General features: G+C 34.1%; 1 protein-coding gene across 5 annotated transcripts in view; it reads right to left on the reverse strand.

The window, feature by feature from the left end:
• PDS5B (PDS5 cohesin associated factor B) overlaps positions 1 to 17641 on the reverse strand; it is a 184404-nt gene that overhangs the window by 10454 nt on the left and 156309 nt on the right. For 3 of the 5 annotated variants that reach the window (XM_033235601.1, XM_033235579.1, XM_033235573.1), the window contains exons 25-31: positions 14074 to 14278; positions 11673 to 11787; positions 9405 to 9537; positions 8960 to 9079; positions 7926 to 7988; positions 7193 to 7338; positions 3305 to 3410 (exon numbers count right to left, since the gene is read on the reverse strand). In XM_033235601.1, coding sequence (XP_033091492.1) covers positions 3305 to 3410; positions 7193 to 7338; positions 7926 to 7988; positions 8960 to 9079; positions 9405 to 9537; positions 11673 to 11787; positions 14074 to 14278 — 888 coding nt within the window. The remainder of the gene's footprint in view (positions 1 to 3304; positions 3411 to 7192; positions 7339 to 7925; positions 7989 to 8959; positions 9080 to 9404; positions 9538 to 11672; positions 11788 to 14073; positions 14279 to 17641) is intronic. The other 2 variants (XM_033235594.1, XM_033235585.1) reach the window with 1 other exon arrangement.

The raw sequence follows: 17641 nt of genomic DNA on the forward strand, positions 1-17641 counted from the left end.
GAACCTACCTTTATTTCTCCTCCTTTTATATCTATTTATTCCTCCACATAGACTTGAAACAAAATCATGCTGGAATTTTACAATTATGTATTCACTTGGAAAAAACTGTCATCTTTTTTTATTCCTATTTCCTATACAGGAACATGGTCTGTCTTCTCTCTCTTCGAGTCTTCCACTTTTAAGATTTTCTACATATAGGTCCTCCCTATCTCAGTTTTGAGATTTTCTACATGTAGGTCCTCCCTATCTCAGTTTTGAGATTTTCTACATGTAGGTACTCCCTATTTCTTTTTAAGGTTATATTTAAATCTATGAATCTGTCAATCAATCAATCAAAGTTTGTTGTTGCAGTGGTTCTTGTGATAAAGAAAATAACCCCTTTCCCCCCAAATGTACATCTGATACAAAGCAAAATTATCACAGTAATGTTAGTTACAAACAAAAATGTATACATAGGTAGGGATAGATTTTCAATTGCTTGTTTTATTTTTCTAAGATTACAAAACTAACAATTCATCAAACATTCTAGAGCAATTCTAAAAAACAGTGGTGACAGCAGGTTGCTTGTTTTGTTCCTGATTTTTAAAAAGAATGCTTCGAGTATTTTGCCTTTAGGAAGCATAGCATTGACTACTGATTTAAAACAGATAAAACTTTTAGTACATTAAAGATGTATCCTTCTGGTACTAGTTTACTAAAAGTTCATATTTGTCAAGAATGGATTTTAAGTTTTATTTATGTCCTCTTGGCATGATCTGAAATTATTTGTTTTTGGTTTTCCCTTTGGTTTATTTAATATATTATTATATTAAAAGATTTGGTAACATTAAGCTATCCTTATATTCTAAGGAGACAGGAAGATCTATACATGACTGCATTTAGTTTGTTTTATTTATTTGGAGTTTTGTGCACAAATTAAAAATTAACTGTTACTCAAAGACGAGAAGGCAAAAGAAATGTTAAATCAGAACTAAATTTAAAATGTCACTTCTTATTTTAATTGTTACAATTCTTTTTGATGTCCAAAGATCTAAAAAGGAAGATGATTTCCTTTATGCTTTGGAAAAGGTTGGTGGTAAAAAGAAAACCTAATGTCTACTTTCTTGAGAATACTAATCTAGTTTCCTAAAACACCACTACTTCTCATTTCTTTTTCATTTTGCATTGCACTGTTTTAAGAATAGAGGGAGTATAAAATTGAGGTTAGAAGCAAAAGATAGGGAAAATATGTTATTTATAAAGCTAAATATTTAAATACAAACGTATATGGAAAATAATTCCTTTGCTGTGAAATTTCAATGTGAACCTGGTAACAAGCAAATGAGACCATGCTCTTTGATTATAATCCACTGGTCTTTAAATTCAATTTGTGTCTCATAATGCTCATCTGAGGGCACTTCAGTCAAAACTAGCTTATTAATAAGATTCTCCTAGCACCTCTAAAACTGGACCTAACGTTACACATTATCCATGCCACAACAAATAGCAAAAGGCCTCCATTGCAATCACACTAATAGATCTCAAGAGCTGAAAAATTCAAAACTGTTCTATGAAAAATAGAGTAGACTTTGCTCTGTACTATCCCAAAAGGTAAAAGTATATGTAAAATTTATAGGGTAACAGAATATTAAGAATTAATAAAAACCATGTTTCCCAACTTTTGGGGAATGGGAACACTAAGGGTATAAGTGTAGTACACTATGGGTGTGGGTATGAGTGGCCTAGTTGACTTTTCCAACAAATGAAATACATCATGAGCTCTCTGCTTAAAGCATTTTCAACATGGTGACCAGCTCTCATCACTAATAAAAGAATTTCTGCACTAAGTGAGAACTAAGAAGACATAATACCTTGTCCAATTCAAGGATTTTCTTCTGTAAATCCAGATAACAAGACTCTTTTCAAACTAAGTGATCAATTCTTAATTTTGCTCATGTGAATTTTTAAAGCACCAATAAACATCATAACTTACAGTAAATATAGTAAGAATTCAGTAAAATTTTAGATAATTCTTTCTCGGCCGGGTGGTGTGGCTCAAGCCTGTAATCCCAGCACTTCGGGAGGCCAAGGCGGGTCGATCACCTGACGTCAGGCGTTTGCGACCAGCCTGGCCAACATGGTGAAAGCCCACCTTTAAAAATACAAAAACTGGCCATGCATGCTGGCACACAACTGTGGTCCCAGCTACCAAGAGGCCGAGGAGAGAGAATCACCTGAACCCGGGAGGCGGAGGTTGCAGTGAGCCCAGATCGCGCCACTGCACTCCAGCCTGGGTGACAAAGTGAGACTGCATCTCAAAAAAAAAAAAGAATAATTCTTTCTAAATAGAAAGAAACACTCTGTCAAAATAAGTTACTGGAGAAAGATGAAAATAAACTTCTTGGCATGTGTAATGTTGGACCAGTGGAAGACAAGATGGACAGTAATATTTTAGAGAAAGCAAAAGTAATTATTTTTTGGATAACCTCTCACCTCTATTAATCAAGTAGATTCAAACATTTTAACTTTTATTATTATGATAACCATAATCAAAAGTCGTAACAATGAAACAGGAGCAACAATTCATTTGGGCTAAATCACTTACTCTGATAAAGTTTACCAGCTAAGTATCCATAATTTACATACAGTTAAGAAAATTGATTCTGATAGCCTAATCAGTTATTAAGAAAATGATCTGAAGCTGAACTGTAAAGTCAAAACGAACCCAGTTAAGTCCAGAGTTGTGTTAGAAGACATAACTGTATTTTGTGTCTATACTAAAACTTCAGCAAATTTGTCTTAAAATAACACAACTATCATACAAGTTATCATTTTATTATTTCTATTAAGATTTAAAAACTGAACAAGAACTTGAGAACTACAGCATTTTCTACCTTTAATAGCAGCTTAATTAGTAAAAGGCTCAAGAAATAAATTAAATGAAAGAACCTTTAAGGATCCTCATTCCATTCCCCTTCTCTAAGGCTAAGTCTAAATATCCCATGTTAACACAACAACAACAAAACCCCAAGCAAATGAGGAAAACAAAACAATACAAAAACCAAGCAGTTGAGTATGCAACTGGCAAGTCTAATACCAAAAACCTGAACAATTGAGATTACTCATCATATTCATAAGGAGCACAGATTCTATATACTTAAATTACATAGAGGATAATTATAAACTCAGGTTTGTGATTAAAACCACTAAAATAAAATGAAAATGTAAATTTGCTAGTCATGTTAACTGGTTTCAGTGTAAACATTACTATTTACTAAGTAAAATTATTATTAATATTATTATAAAATCAATGCAAATATCTCACCCTTACAAGATCAGAGTCGTCTCGTTTGTCACTTTTTTTCCCCGGCAAAGGTGAAGACATTGTGTAATCTTCATTTTCACTGTGATCCATTTCAGAACTATCAAGCCTTTTAATATAGATATTTGTAATTGTTATTACAATCAAATAACCTTAAAAGCTTTTTCTGTTCCTAGTATAGATTTACAGATTTATGGGAAAAAATTTAATTCTTTTCAAAAATGAACCAGTTTCTACCATATTTGATACCAACTCAACAAGCAATGAAGTTCATTTAATTCAATATAGTGAAATTTAAAAAATCAAAAATTTAAATCTAGTTTTTTTCTGTCTTTTTAAAATCTAAATTCTATTTTGGAGTCAGATCATAGAATCAATTAAAACTTTTCTTGTTGGCAGGTTAGCTTGGTCTACACACTGCAACCTGCCCCGGTTCCTTACCCTACTCTATTTTTTCTTCTCTCTGTAGCATTTAACACCCTCTAACACACCATAATTATTACATTTATTACTTACTGACTACCTTCCTCTGTTAAAATGTAAGCATGAATCTTTTGTCAATCAATTTTACTTACCAATGTATGCAAAGCACTTAAATCAGCGCCAGACATAGAGTAGGCATTCATATAAAGGTCCAGGCTTCTGTCCTGGGTGGTCTCATCTTTATCTAGTTTTTAAAACTATTTATACGTTGTTGAACCCTAAATCTCAATCTCTGGTCCAGCTGCACTGAGTTCTAAACTCACATATCCAATTGTCTACTCAACACTTCACTTGAAACTCTAATAGGCACCTGATCTTTAATGTAACCTAAACAGTTATTTGAACACTCTTCTTATTCCCACTTCCCCAAAACACACACATACAAACAGAGCCTGTTCTTCCTCAAGGCTTCTATATCTCAGTAAACGGTACCACCATCTCTCCAGTTATTCGGGTAAAAAGCCCACGATACACCCTTAAATCCTCCCTTTCCCTAGCTGTTCACATCTAATCCATCAGAAAGATCATCTGCATCTAACACCTAAATAAATCTTATAGTGGTATAAAGGTAGTGAGTTCTTCTCAACTGATTGTTCATAGTTAGTTACACATCAAACTCCTTGTTTTAACTCACTCCTTCCTTCTCACTACTGCACTTGCCTACTCTTTAAAAAAAAAAAATGTGAAATTTGACTATTTACCATCTTCTTCCCTCCCTCTTCATCCCTGCCATAGATTATGATTCGCTGACTCCTGACTAGTTTTTCTACCTCAATTCTAGCTCCTCTATAGTACATTCTGCACAAATCATGAAGGCAGTTTAAAAAAAACAAAACCACAAATTAGATTGCTAGACTCTCTGGCAAACCTTTCACTTGCACTTAAAATCAAATCCAGATTCCTTACCATGGTTCAAAAGTCCAAACATAATCAGGCTACCTCTTAACTTCCTCTCACAATTTTTCCCTCATTCCTACTCTCCAACCAAACAGGTTTCTCAAATATACCTACTTCATTCCCCTGGAAACAGTCCCACTAAACAGATGGAATTTGGAAGAAAAAAAATAACAAAACAGATTGGTCATAAGTTGAAAGAAAGTTTAAAGAAAACTATATTGAAAAGATATAAATCACGACACTTTTGTGTTAAGTAACAAATGGATGATAAGGAGAAGGTGGAATTATACTTGTCTTAAAAGTAAACAAGGTAAGTCAATTGAGATCTCTGAGCAATGAAATAACATCACAACAGTAGTATTTTTAAAGGATTATCTAGCAGTGATACAACATACACAGTTGAGAGGAATAAGGAAGTAAACTAGTCAAATACAACAATAATTAAAGAAAGAAAATGAACTAAATGATGACAGTAAAAAGAGAAGTACAAAACATTGCTTAGAAAAAAGTTAGCAAAACTTAGCAACTGAACAAATATAGAGGTGGGAAGAGTCAAACACAATTTTGAGGCTTTTTGCCTAGATGACTAAGTGAATTAGATCATCTTTGATTATAACGAGGAATTCAAGGAGAAAAACCAGTAATTTAGAAAATGAGTTGATGGAAATGTTTCTGGTCATGTTAAATATGAGGACACTTGCTACAAAATGTCCAACTGATATAACTAAACGGTCACTTAGGTATTAGCCACTAACATGCATTAATATAGGAATCTAGAGCAAACAAAAGCTATAAATGCAATTTCTTTCATTTCTATCATACTACATATCATTCAACACTTTATTCACTGTAAGAAATGTGGTGGTAAGATTTTTAGAATGTCACCTACCTTCTTTACTGATTGGTTATCAACAATGAAAAAGACAGTATAGTCTTTTAATAATAACTTGGCAAAAATCAATAAATAGTGGCAGTTTAGCCCTATATAATGCTCTGTGCTAACGAATGGTGCCCTAAGCACTTATGCTAAAACCAGTGAAAGGATGAATTAATTTTCCTTTTTATTTTTCTCAAAACAAGAATCATTTTAAAAACATTTTTTAATGAGCAAAGGACACGAACAGACACTTCTCAAAAGAAGACAAATGGCTAACCATAACAAAATGCTCACCGTCACTAATTATCAGAGAAATGCAAATCAAAACTACAATGAGATACCATCTCACATCAGTCAGAATGACTATTACTAAAAAGTCAAAAAACAATAGATGCTGGTGAGGCAGAAGAGAAAATAGAACACTTATAGGTTGTTGGTGGGAATGTGAATTAGTTCAGCCACTGTGGAAAACAGTTTGGAGCTTTCTCAAAGAACCTAAAACAGAACTACCATTTGATCTAGCAATCCCATTACTGATTGTATACCCAAACGCAAATACATCGCTATACCAAAAAGGAACATGCACTCATCTGTTTAATGCAGCACTATTCACAATATCAAAGATATGGAATCAACCTAGATGCCCATCAATAATGAACTGGATAAAGAAAATGAAGTTCATATATACCATGGAATACTACACAAACATAAAAAAGGATGAAATCATGTACTTCACAGCAACGAGGCCATAGTCCTGAGCAAATTAACACAGGAACAGCAAACAGATACTACATGTTCTCGCTTATAAATGGGAGGGAACATCGAGCACACATGGGCATACACATGGAACAACAGACGATGCAGACTACTGGGGGAGCAGAAGAAAGGAGGATGTGGGCTGAAAAACTACCTATTGGGTACTATACTCACTACCTGGATGCAATATACCCATGTAACAAACCTGCACATGTACCCAATGTATCTAAAATAAAAGTTGAATTTTAAAAACCCAAAAAGCAAAAACACACTTTTAAAACAAACAAAAAAGTTCATACATGTACATGGTACTAAACAAAGATATTCAAATGATACCAAAAAGTATAAAATAACCTCCCTTCTATACTAGGTTAACATAAACACTGTTAAGATTTTGTATATTCTTCAAAAAAACTTTCTATGCATATAAAAACAAATGTGAACATAAATCTTTCAATACTTAAAGATTCCATAATGCTGTTTTATATACTTTTGCCTTTTTCACTCAATAATGTATTGGGGAAACTCTTCCATACTAACTCAGACCTCATCATGTTTAATGACTATGTATCCCATTGTATGATACACCATAATGTAACAGTTTTAGAACTGCTACACACTGAGGTTGGAAACTAGTTTATGTATACTAACACAGATTATCCCCAACAAACTAAACAATGAAAGGCTAAGATGGAGCACCCATCCAAAATGAGAAAGCAAGTAAGTATGAACTTGTGACTACCAATGTTAAATGGAAAAAGTAAGTAATACATTACTTTCCATTTACTGACATGAAACATTTTGGATTATATTATTTCAAATCTCATAGCCTTGCTGGAATCCTTAAATGTAAATTGTGGCATTTCTTCTGCACTTACCTCCCCTTTATTCTTCCAGGAGAGCTTGGATTTGAGCTGCTGCTTGCATTGCTTACAGTTTCCATTCGTGATGATTTGGTCTGAGACTGTTTGCCTGCTGATGAAAGCGGCTTGTTAACAGCTCCTAGAACATTGGTTGTTTTAGGCTGAAATGAGAAATGCACATCTTTTTATTTGATTAAAGCCAAAAGAAAGTTACATGTAAAGAACCATAAATAACATCTCTGTCAAGGTATTTACTTACAAATCATGAAAAATGTGTCTATCCTTAAGCAAAGTAAGTATAAACTAAATATTACTTGAACAAATTAAAAACTATAAAGACAGCATAACTGTTGAATTTCTTAGTTATTTGGAGAAAATGGCTTACATAAAAAGTGAGAACAAATGAAATGAATAATCAATAATGAAAATAGATAATTAGACCCTTGCCATGGAAAGACGTAAGAATACGCTTTTTTTAAGATTTTTTATCTTGATATTAATCTAAGATGTCTAAGAATCAGGTCTCCTGGGACTTAATTACAAGCTAAAAAGTAAGTCTGTGTATTTCAGCTTGCATATATTTAGTAAATATAATTATTTCTTACTAGTAAATGGAAGACAGTTAATACTTATATTTTTCTAGCTTGAAAATACAAATTTTTGAAGCAATACAATATAACACAATTTTGCCAATAATCACACTAAAATAAGCTGCCACATAAAAATTAAAATTATTCTCAAAACATACTTTTCCAGGAGTGAAAAATGATTTCATTTCAGGAGGCAGATAATTTTTGGTGTTACTGAAATTCTACAACCAAGAGAAAAAGAAGTTGTCAGTGAATATTAAAACACTATCTACGAGGTGGTTCAAAAGCCAACAAAGCAAACAGCAGTTTATTTAAACTAAATTATCATATGAAACACAAAATTTCAGTCACTGATTTTAATTACTGTAATAAGCTTAAACCAACCTCATGCTAACTCTAATATTAACAAAACATATTTGAGCTCTATCTAACATGTTAGAGCTCTCAGAGTGCATCAGAAAACACATGCTTCTTTAATAACACCCTTCAGGAAAAGACCACATATACATACTCCTATTACTCTGCTCACCTCAACGTGACAGCCCTTTTAGCTACTAAGCACTCCTATAGGGCTGTTCCAAATCTCTATACCCTGGTAAGGTCTTAACTGGCACTTTGCTTTAAAAGCAGAAAGAGGATAGTGGTCATTTCCATACTCTGTTACTCAATATGTTCAGCTAAATTATGAGGAATTAAATAAATTATGAGGGAGTAAGAGGGATTGTGGGAAATATTTTTTACATCTCTTACCACACTCAAGTTTTTTGGAGAGTGGTTTGGTAACACTCTTGTAGTATCCCAGGGTCTTAGGCATGTTCCAGTGCCCGTTTTCTGCTTGTTTCCTCATACCAATTACAAATCCCAATAAAGGGCTTTAACTTCAGACTGTATCTCTATCAGCACTCTCCTTCCCATTTTGAGCAAGGCCATTAATTAATTCACAAATTCACATGCTTTGATCACATTTCTGCCTGTGCTCTAAGACTGTCTTAAAACCGAACATAAACACCAGATCATCCTAATATCTGAACCTTATGTGTGTCCTCCAGTTTGACTCATATTCTGGTTCTGATCTTAAATCACATTCTTAAGACTCATAGCAATCTTTCCATGATGCTTCCTATCTTTCTACAACCCAGTGCTGAGAATACATTTTATTTCAACTTACACAAACAAATTGTAAAGCAACTACCTTGTCAGGTTGAGTGAAGAAACGAGCTGGTAGTACTGGGTCTTTAGGAGATTCCAAACTGTATGTAGTACTCTTTGACATGATGATATTCATGGCAACATCACACACGGTGTACAGTTTCTGCAATAGTATATTTTTAAAAAACAGATACTTAAGCTGGCAATCTAGACTCTATAAACTAGCAAACTAGCAATAATATCAGAACATGAATCCAGTCTGAATAGTAAACTAATGAAAGCAATAGTCTGTGTAAGCATTTTAGCTTACACTACTGGTTTTGCTCATTTACTTGCAATAAAATTACTGCTAATTATATGTCAGTAATTCTAATTACTAATAGAAAAAATTATTTGATGCTGTCTATAAATACTACAAAAGTTTCATACCTTACACCTAAATTTTTAAATCAATATGGAACCATAATTATTTACAAAGAATTACATACTTCATTCATTTTTGCATCATCTGGTCCTTGGGCATCTTTTGTTTGTTTAATATTTTCTACCATCTTTCTGATAAATGCATGACTGTTATTTTCATTTTTAGCCATTAATATTTCCAGAACAAACCAAAGACATCTAAAAAAAAAAAAAAAGAAAAAAGAAATATAGGAGAAAATAATCCTTTGTTAAATATAGATACAATAATTCTAAATATAAATATAACGAACCTAGATTATATAACTCCAGGAAGAAAAAAGAAAGAAACAGTTACAAACCAGCAGGGAAAAAGAATATGTCACACAAACATATAAACAGGTCAACAATGCAGACATGAGCTTATAAGATCCCTTCTTATAATCTCACTAGATTTCCAAGAAGGCAGGTTAAAGAGAAAACACAAATGGCAGAAAGGATGAAGTCATCTTAACCCTCAGCTATGACAGGGAGTTAAAGACTGTCAAAGGAATAGTGGGGCCATGGATCAAGTGAGGCCTCAGATACTCAAGACTGACTACAGTCCTGATGGGAACTCTTCAAGAGAATATAACTGCCTTATTAAATATAAAAACAGTTAAGAATATTCATTAATAGAGAGAACAAGTCACAATAGACAACTATAAGCATTGTCTTTGCTTTTAAAAAGGGAAAAATTAAAAGAAAGCTTCAGTAGCTCAGTTTTAAAGTTAATTACATAAAACTCCATTCAATAAAAAATGAAAAGTGTTTTGCCTATGTATTATACAGAGAGAAAGGAGCAAAGTTATAGTTGATACATAGAGGAGAAAAATAATGGGAAAACAAAGAGAGAAATGTGAAGCAAGGTATTATACTAGAACAGAAAAAAATAACCTTTAGGAACTCAGGTATAGGATAAGTTCTTCTGAAGTGGCTCCCTGACAGAACGGAGACTACACATGGCTACACTGAGGCAACTTAGAAATGCAACCGTAAATGTCTAGTAAATTCCAAAGGATGTTTTATTTATTTTTAAAAACCCAATGTTCTCAGAAAGGGTGGCTAGATGTTTTCAACAGTTTTAATCACTCTAACATAGAACTAATTTTGATATAACTAATTTTTTTTTTTTTTTTTTTTAAATAGAGACGGAGTCTCACTCTGTTGCCCAGGCTGGAGTGCAGTGGCGCGATCTGGGCTCAATGCCAACCTCCACTGCCCAGGTTCAAGCAGTTCTCCTGCCTCAGCCTCCCAAGTAGCTGGGACTACAGGCACGCACCACCACATCTGGCTAATTTTGTTGTATTTTTAGTAGAGATGGGGTTTTGCCATGTTGCCCACGCTGTTCTGGAACTCCTGACCTCAAGTGATCCACCCACCTCAGCCTCCCAAAGTGCTGAGACTACAGGCATGAGCCACCATGACCAGCCAAACTAATTTCTTATTTTTTAAAAAAGAAAACTGCAGTGGGAAAAAAGGGCATTTTTCCCTTTGCCATGAGAATTTATCAGTAATTTGATTTTATTCTCCTGAAGCTTCTCAAATTATTTAACTATGAAATATTTCCATACATTAAGACATTAAGAATTATTTTAATATAACAGGAAACTAAAGGCATCATAAATTAGTTGATTAAAAATCCCAATGGTAATCTTTTATTGTAACTGAAAGAGGACTAGGGTCTCAAGCTTTTTTAAAGAATTATGCTGGTCTTAAAAAGACTTCTCTAAATATCACTATATTCCTATTCCCCATCTAGGCACGTACAGTGTTTTCAGTCTTTAAGCAATAATCTTTGAAAGAATTACAAATATTTTAAACTCTAGTTAGAGAATTACCAATTAAGTAATAAGTGGAAGTAGTTCCCCAGTTATGAATTTGGCCCATTGTTAAATTAGACCATTCTCCTTTTACAGAGGAAGATAGTTATTGCAAAGAAAAATGTGCTTACTACATGAATAAAAGAGAGATTATTAACTGACCTCACATGAAAATCTACACAGTTTCAGAAGGAAGAAGGAAAAGATAAGAAATGGAATGGAAATTTTAATGAATTACTTCAATAGAAAAGGAACACCAGACTGGTAAAGAAACATAACTATAATAATTATGATTAAGTTTTGGGAAACTACATTAAAAATGTAATATAAAGAGATGGTATGAAAAAAGAAAGACAAGAGAGCAAATAAAGAACCTTAAACGCCTAAGAAATGAAATACATCAATAAACTAATTACAGTTGAGATCCAATCATCAGCATTAAGGAGAAAAAAATAACTTTCAGAAAATATGAAAATGGGATGGAAAAAGTCTTACTCTTTAACATCTTTAAGTTGTTCAATATCCTGTACTTTGACATAATCTGGGTCATGTGCCAAAAGGTGAATTGTATATGGAACAACATATTCTGGTAGAAGAGACAATAATTTTTCTGAAAAAGAAAAAAAAAGAAAAAGAAAAAGAAAAAGAAAAGAAAAAGAAAAAAACAAAAAAAACAAAAATATCCAGGTTAGAAAACCAAATCTTACACATTCTTTCTTTCGTACTATATTTTCTGCATCCCAACAGTTTACCACAATGACTTGAAGAAAAATATATTGAAATACCCTGTGTTGAGGTACACGATAAACAGTCTATTCATTCATCTACCATGTTCAATACTGAAACGGCCTACTAAACACACCATGGGCTGAGGCTACAGAAACAAATATTTCAGTTTTAAAATATGTAAGGAAAAAGTGACCCAAACAAACTATATTCAAGACTGAGAGACAAAACATCTATTTTTCCTATTAGAAGTGACCCTATGCTTAACACTCGCTTGTAAGCTGCTGAGCAAAATGAGCAACATCTAGTATTTTTCAGAGTCAGTATGGAACAACAAGAGGCTGATACTACTTGTAACAGAAGAACAGAATAAAGGAACAGACTTAAGAGTTTCAACAGCTATTTAGTTTAAATTCAGTTATTTTTGAATGTTGGCTGAGATAAGCACATTCTGTTAGAGAGGTCAGAATGGTAAACCTAATTGGTTTAATAAAGGGTACACACAGACTGGGCCTCATATTCTGGACAATTTCCATTTATATTTCCTATTTTCCAAATAAAAATATAAATTAGATGTTTTAACCTCGTGTATATGTGTCAATAAAGCTAAATCTTTATTTCTATTGCTAAATCTACAGAGAATAGTTTGTATGTAGCATCATCATTTCAAGGCCAACGTGGAAAGAAAAAAGTAACACAGTTCAAAATCTGGTGAAATTAAAATTAAATTCTATCAAATATTTATTCAGTGTTTACTATGTTCCAGGCCTGTATTAGGATCTAAAAATATAAAGATGAGTAAGACTAGGTAAAGAGTTCACACTAAAGCATAATCAGAGATGGAAGCTACACTTCAATGTGAAAGGGGCACCAAAAGAAGAATGCCTAACATACTGAGCACTTCTTTGGGCCATATATTATGCCCGGCACTGCATGTAATTTTTAAATTCTCGTAACAACCATAAGCAATCAGTATAATTATATCAATTTTGCAAATAAGGAAACTAGGGCACGAATGATTAAGTAATCTGCCAAAATACGACCGGTAAACGGCAGAGGTGGGATGTGACTGCAGAACCCTCACATTTTCCAACGTAAGGAAGGAAGAAAAATAAAGAGGGTCACAGTGATGTGGTAGCCAAAAAACTGTATTTTGAAGCATTCAAAAGGTATCAACCATGTTCCTTGGTTTTGTTCATTGTTTGTCTGGAAACGGGAGGCGATTTCCAGAGAGAGTTGACAACAGAGAAAAAAGACTGTTACACAAATTTCAAGTAATTGAAAGTAAATGAAACACAGAGTTCATAACAGGGAGCAGAAAGAAAGCTTGAAACTCAGGCTAAGAGCAAACTATAAAGGACTACAATAAGGTATTTCAACTTTATCCTACGAGCAACAGAGAATCCACAGAAATTTCAAGTAAGGGACTGATGTGATCTAATCTGTTTTAGAAGGATAATTTTGATAGCAATGTGATACAGCAGGCAGTGGGTCAGAGGCACAGGAACAATTACTACAGGGAGGCAATGTATACAACAATCCAAGTGAAAATATAGCAAGGTAGGAGAGTAGAAGATAAACGTTCAAGACATTTGGAGAAAGAATTAACAGAATTTGGTCACGGATGAGAGGAGGGAAAAACGGTATGAATAATGCCTCTGATTTCTAACTGAGATAACGGGATGGATTTTAATGCTGATTGTTAAACAAATCATAGAAGTCAAGAGGCACACCAACTAACTTCAATGGGGTAAAGTGAGCAGATGAAAAGTAGGCACGCAAACACCTGATATTAATGTCAGCTACAGGTGAGAACAAACAACAAAGATCAAAGACTTGTACTTTTTTTCAACTAAAATAAGATAATGTTTAGACAATCTATATAAATGTACAAATTTTCCTATTCTGTTAAAAGTATCTCTAATGTCATTGTTTATTTTCCTTGGCCATTTAGTCCTTTACATAAAGAGATAAAGGCTGATATTTAAGTACTATGCATTTATATTTTTTAAATGACTTTTATATTAAATGAAAAGCAGTTATCGAAAAATGGTAATATCTTAATGAGTGTCAATTACAAATAATAAATAACAGTAATATCATGTTGTATTCTATAAAACTGAAATTAGTAGGCTGAAAAAGTATCCTTTTCATTTTCTTATATGCTTACCACTAACAGCTGCATGTTGCTTCAAATACTCCCGCCTTACATTTATATTTTTCACCAAACATTGCCTAGCATGAGCTCTTCTCTCCTTTACAGGATCTTTTGCACAAAGGGCACAGATTGCCATATACTCAAGTGGAAGCCGTAAACGGGAAAGGCCTTTGTGAAGTTTCTGGGCAAACACTTGTCTTACTTGATAGCATTCATCCTGTAAAGACACAATTATTCCAGATATTATTCAAATGGCAGCAAAGAGTAACGACTTCAGATATAAAATTTGCTATTTTAAGTAAAGAAAAGAATTAACAGTAGCAAGTTTATCTACGATAATTGCTTAACTGCTCACAAGAGGGAGATGTTGTGACTAAAGTTCATTTCAAAGCTGCACTATTCATCTGGACCCTAATAAGTACCAGTTAGATGTGTTAGAAAACAAACATACCTTTAAAACAGAAAAAAAACTAATAAATATAAATCTGCCCTAACTTAAGTAAGATACAAAAATTAAGGTTTAAACACAATCTCATACGTATCTCTTTCATTTACTGGGCAAGATAAAACTGTCCAATTTATACATTTTAGTTCTATCACTGAAAAAAACTATTCATATTAAAATGCACAACTCTAGCTGGGCATGGTGGTACACACCTGTAGTCCCAACTACTCAGGAGGCTAAGACAGACATAGCAAGATCTTGTCTTTTAATAAGGAATTAAAAAGCACAACTCTGAATGTAAGAATTACTAATCCATTTCAGAAACACCAAATTACTTTGACTTCTCTACTTAAACCAGGCTGATTATTACCCATGTGCCTGCTTAACTCATATTACACCCCTCTCCTAAACTACCTACCCCTACTCTCCTAGCTAACTCCTACTTACCCTTAAAGACAGCTTATATATCAGACAGAAAGCAGTGTGTAATCTGTATCCAGCACCCACCTCTGTGCTCTTAGCATTCTGTACTTATCTCCAGCATAGCATTTAGTATAAAGTATTAAAATGACTGGTTTAAACGTTTGTCTTACCCATCGGTACTTGTTCCTTGAAGAAAAGAATTATCTTTACCTCTCTAAGCCTAACACAAAACCTGGCACACAGATGACCAGAAGTTTTTCTGAAAGACAGGAGTTTCTCCTTATCAGTGAAGGATACATTCCAAGACCACAGTGGATGCCTGAAACTGAGGATAGCACCAAATCCTATATATGTGTTTTTCTATACATATATACCTATGATAAAGTTTAATTTATAAATTAGGCACAGCAATAAATTAACAATAACTAATAAGAAGATAGAACAAGTATAACAATATACTATAATAAATGTTATGTGAATGTGGTCTCCCTTGCTCTTAAAATATCTTACTCCGGAAAAGCAAAACCACAGATAGGGGAGACTACTGCATAGGGAAAAGTTCAGACTTTTCTATATGACCTACAAAGACCTTCATGATTACACCTTATGCTCCACCAGTTAAATACGGTATGGTGTGTTTCTTACTGTTGTAACAATTTCTTCATCCAGAATGATCATTTAATTTGTTTACCTTCCCCAAAAATCTTGGTCATAACATCTTGCCCTTATCTTTAAATCCTTATTTTATATATCTTCTTTCATTTCATTTAAATTTCAGTTTACCAAAATACTAAACATCTACTTTTAGAGAAGTAGTCTAAACTAAAGAGCTTCTGCACAGCAAAAGAAACAAACCATCAACAGAGTAAACAGACAAAACAACAGAATGGGAGAAAATTTTTGCAAACTATGCATCCAACAAAAGTCTAATATCCGGAACCTATAAGAAACTTAAATAAATTAACAAACAAAAACCAAACAACTCCATTAAAAAGTGGGCAGAGGACATAAACAGACACTTTTCAAAAGAAGATATACACACAGCCAACAAGCATATGAAAAAATGTTCAACATCATTAATCATTAGGGAAATGCAAATCAAAACCATGAGATACCATCTCATACCAGTCAGAATGCCTATTAATAGAAAGCCAAAAAATAACAGATGCTGGTAAGACTGTGGAGAAAGGGGAACACTAATACACTGCTGGTGGGAATGTAAATTAGTTTAGCCATTGTGGAAACCAGTTTGGTGATTTCTCAAAGAACTGAAAACAGGACTACCATTTGACATAGCAATCCCGTTACTGGGTATATATACCCAAAGGACTATAAATCATTTCTACCATGAAGGTACACGTATGTATGTATATGTTCACTGCAATCCTATTCACAATAGCAAAGACATAGAATCAATCTAAATGTCCATCAACAGTAGACTGGATAAAGAAACTGTGATACAGATACACCATGGAATACTACATGTGCTTTCTGCAGCAACACGGATGGAGCTGGAGGCCATTATCTTTAGCGAATAAAGGAACAGAAAACCAACTACTGCTGTTCTCACTAGTAAGTGGGAGCTAAACATTGAGTACACACGAACACAAAGAAAAGAACAACAGACACCAAAGCCCTCTTGAGGGTGGAGGGTAGGAGGAGGGTGAAGATGGAAAAACTACATTTTGGGTACTATGCTTATTACCTGGGTGATGAATAATCTGTACACCAAACCCCTGTGACTTAACAATTTACCTATATAACAAACCTGTACATGTACCCCTGAACCTAAAGTTTAAAACACACACAGACACACAGACACACAGACACACACACAGGCCGGGCGCAGTGGCTCACACCTGACCCATTTTGGGAGGCCAAGGCAAGTAGATCACCTGAGGTCAGGAGTTTGAGACCAGCCTGGCCAACATGGTGAAGCCCTGTCTCTACTGAAAATATAAAAATTAGCCGGGCGTGGTGGCAGGTGCCTGTTAATACCAGCTATTTGGGAGGCTGAAGCAGGAGAATTGCTTGAACCCAGGAGGCAGAGGTTACAGTGAGCTGAGACTGCACCATTGCACTCCAGCCTGGGTGACAGAGCAAGACTCCATCTGGCGGGGGGGGCGTATAAAAATTAGCTGTGGGGAGGGAAGGGGAAAAAGCACTCTAGTTTTCACAGAAACAATTATCTACCCTCGTATTCAACAAAACAAAGTTAACGTTAACTCACCCTGCCCTCAGTCCCACAGAGAAGAGTCTCCGTTACAGAATTATTTATTATGAAAATACCCAATTACAAACTGGGTAAGTAAAAATCCACATATCACAAGCGTATTCACAAATGAACAGGCCATTCATTAAAATCCCAATCAAGTACAGGTTTTTGTCCCTCTCTGACTAATCATTCAGGATGCAACAACACAATACAAGTTAACTGCAGTGTCAACCCTTGAATCATCACACAAGTAGCAGGTTTTCAAAAAGTCATCAAAGTGATGTTAGATAACTGGGAAATCACAGGCAACTCCACTAACACAAACAATAACTGAAGAAGAGAAAACTGGCAGCAATGATGACACATACACAGGAACTTCAAGAGAATCATGTGAATAAATAAGTATAAAAAGCACTACTGGGAACTGAGGCAGTCTTCAAATGTTTTTCTGCAAAGATGATTATCCTTTTGACTGGTACTACAAAAGTGAAATGGGA

This window comes from Trachypithecus francoisi, unplaced genomic scaffold, assembly GCF_009764315.1.
Source record: "Trachypithecus francoisi isolate TF-2019V2 unplaced genomic scaffold, Tfra_2.0 Contig01461, whole genome shotgun sequence".
In the NCBI taxonomy this organism is placed as follows: domain Eukaryota; kingdom Metazoa; phylum Chordata; class Mammalia; order Primates; family Cercopithecidae; genus Trachypithecus; species Trachypithecus francoisi.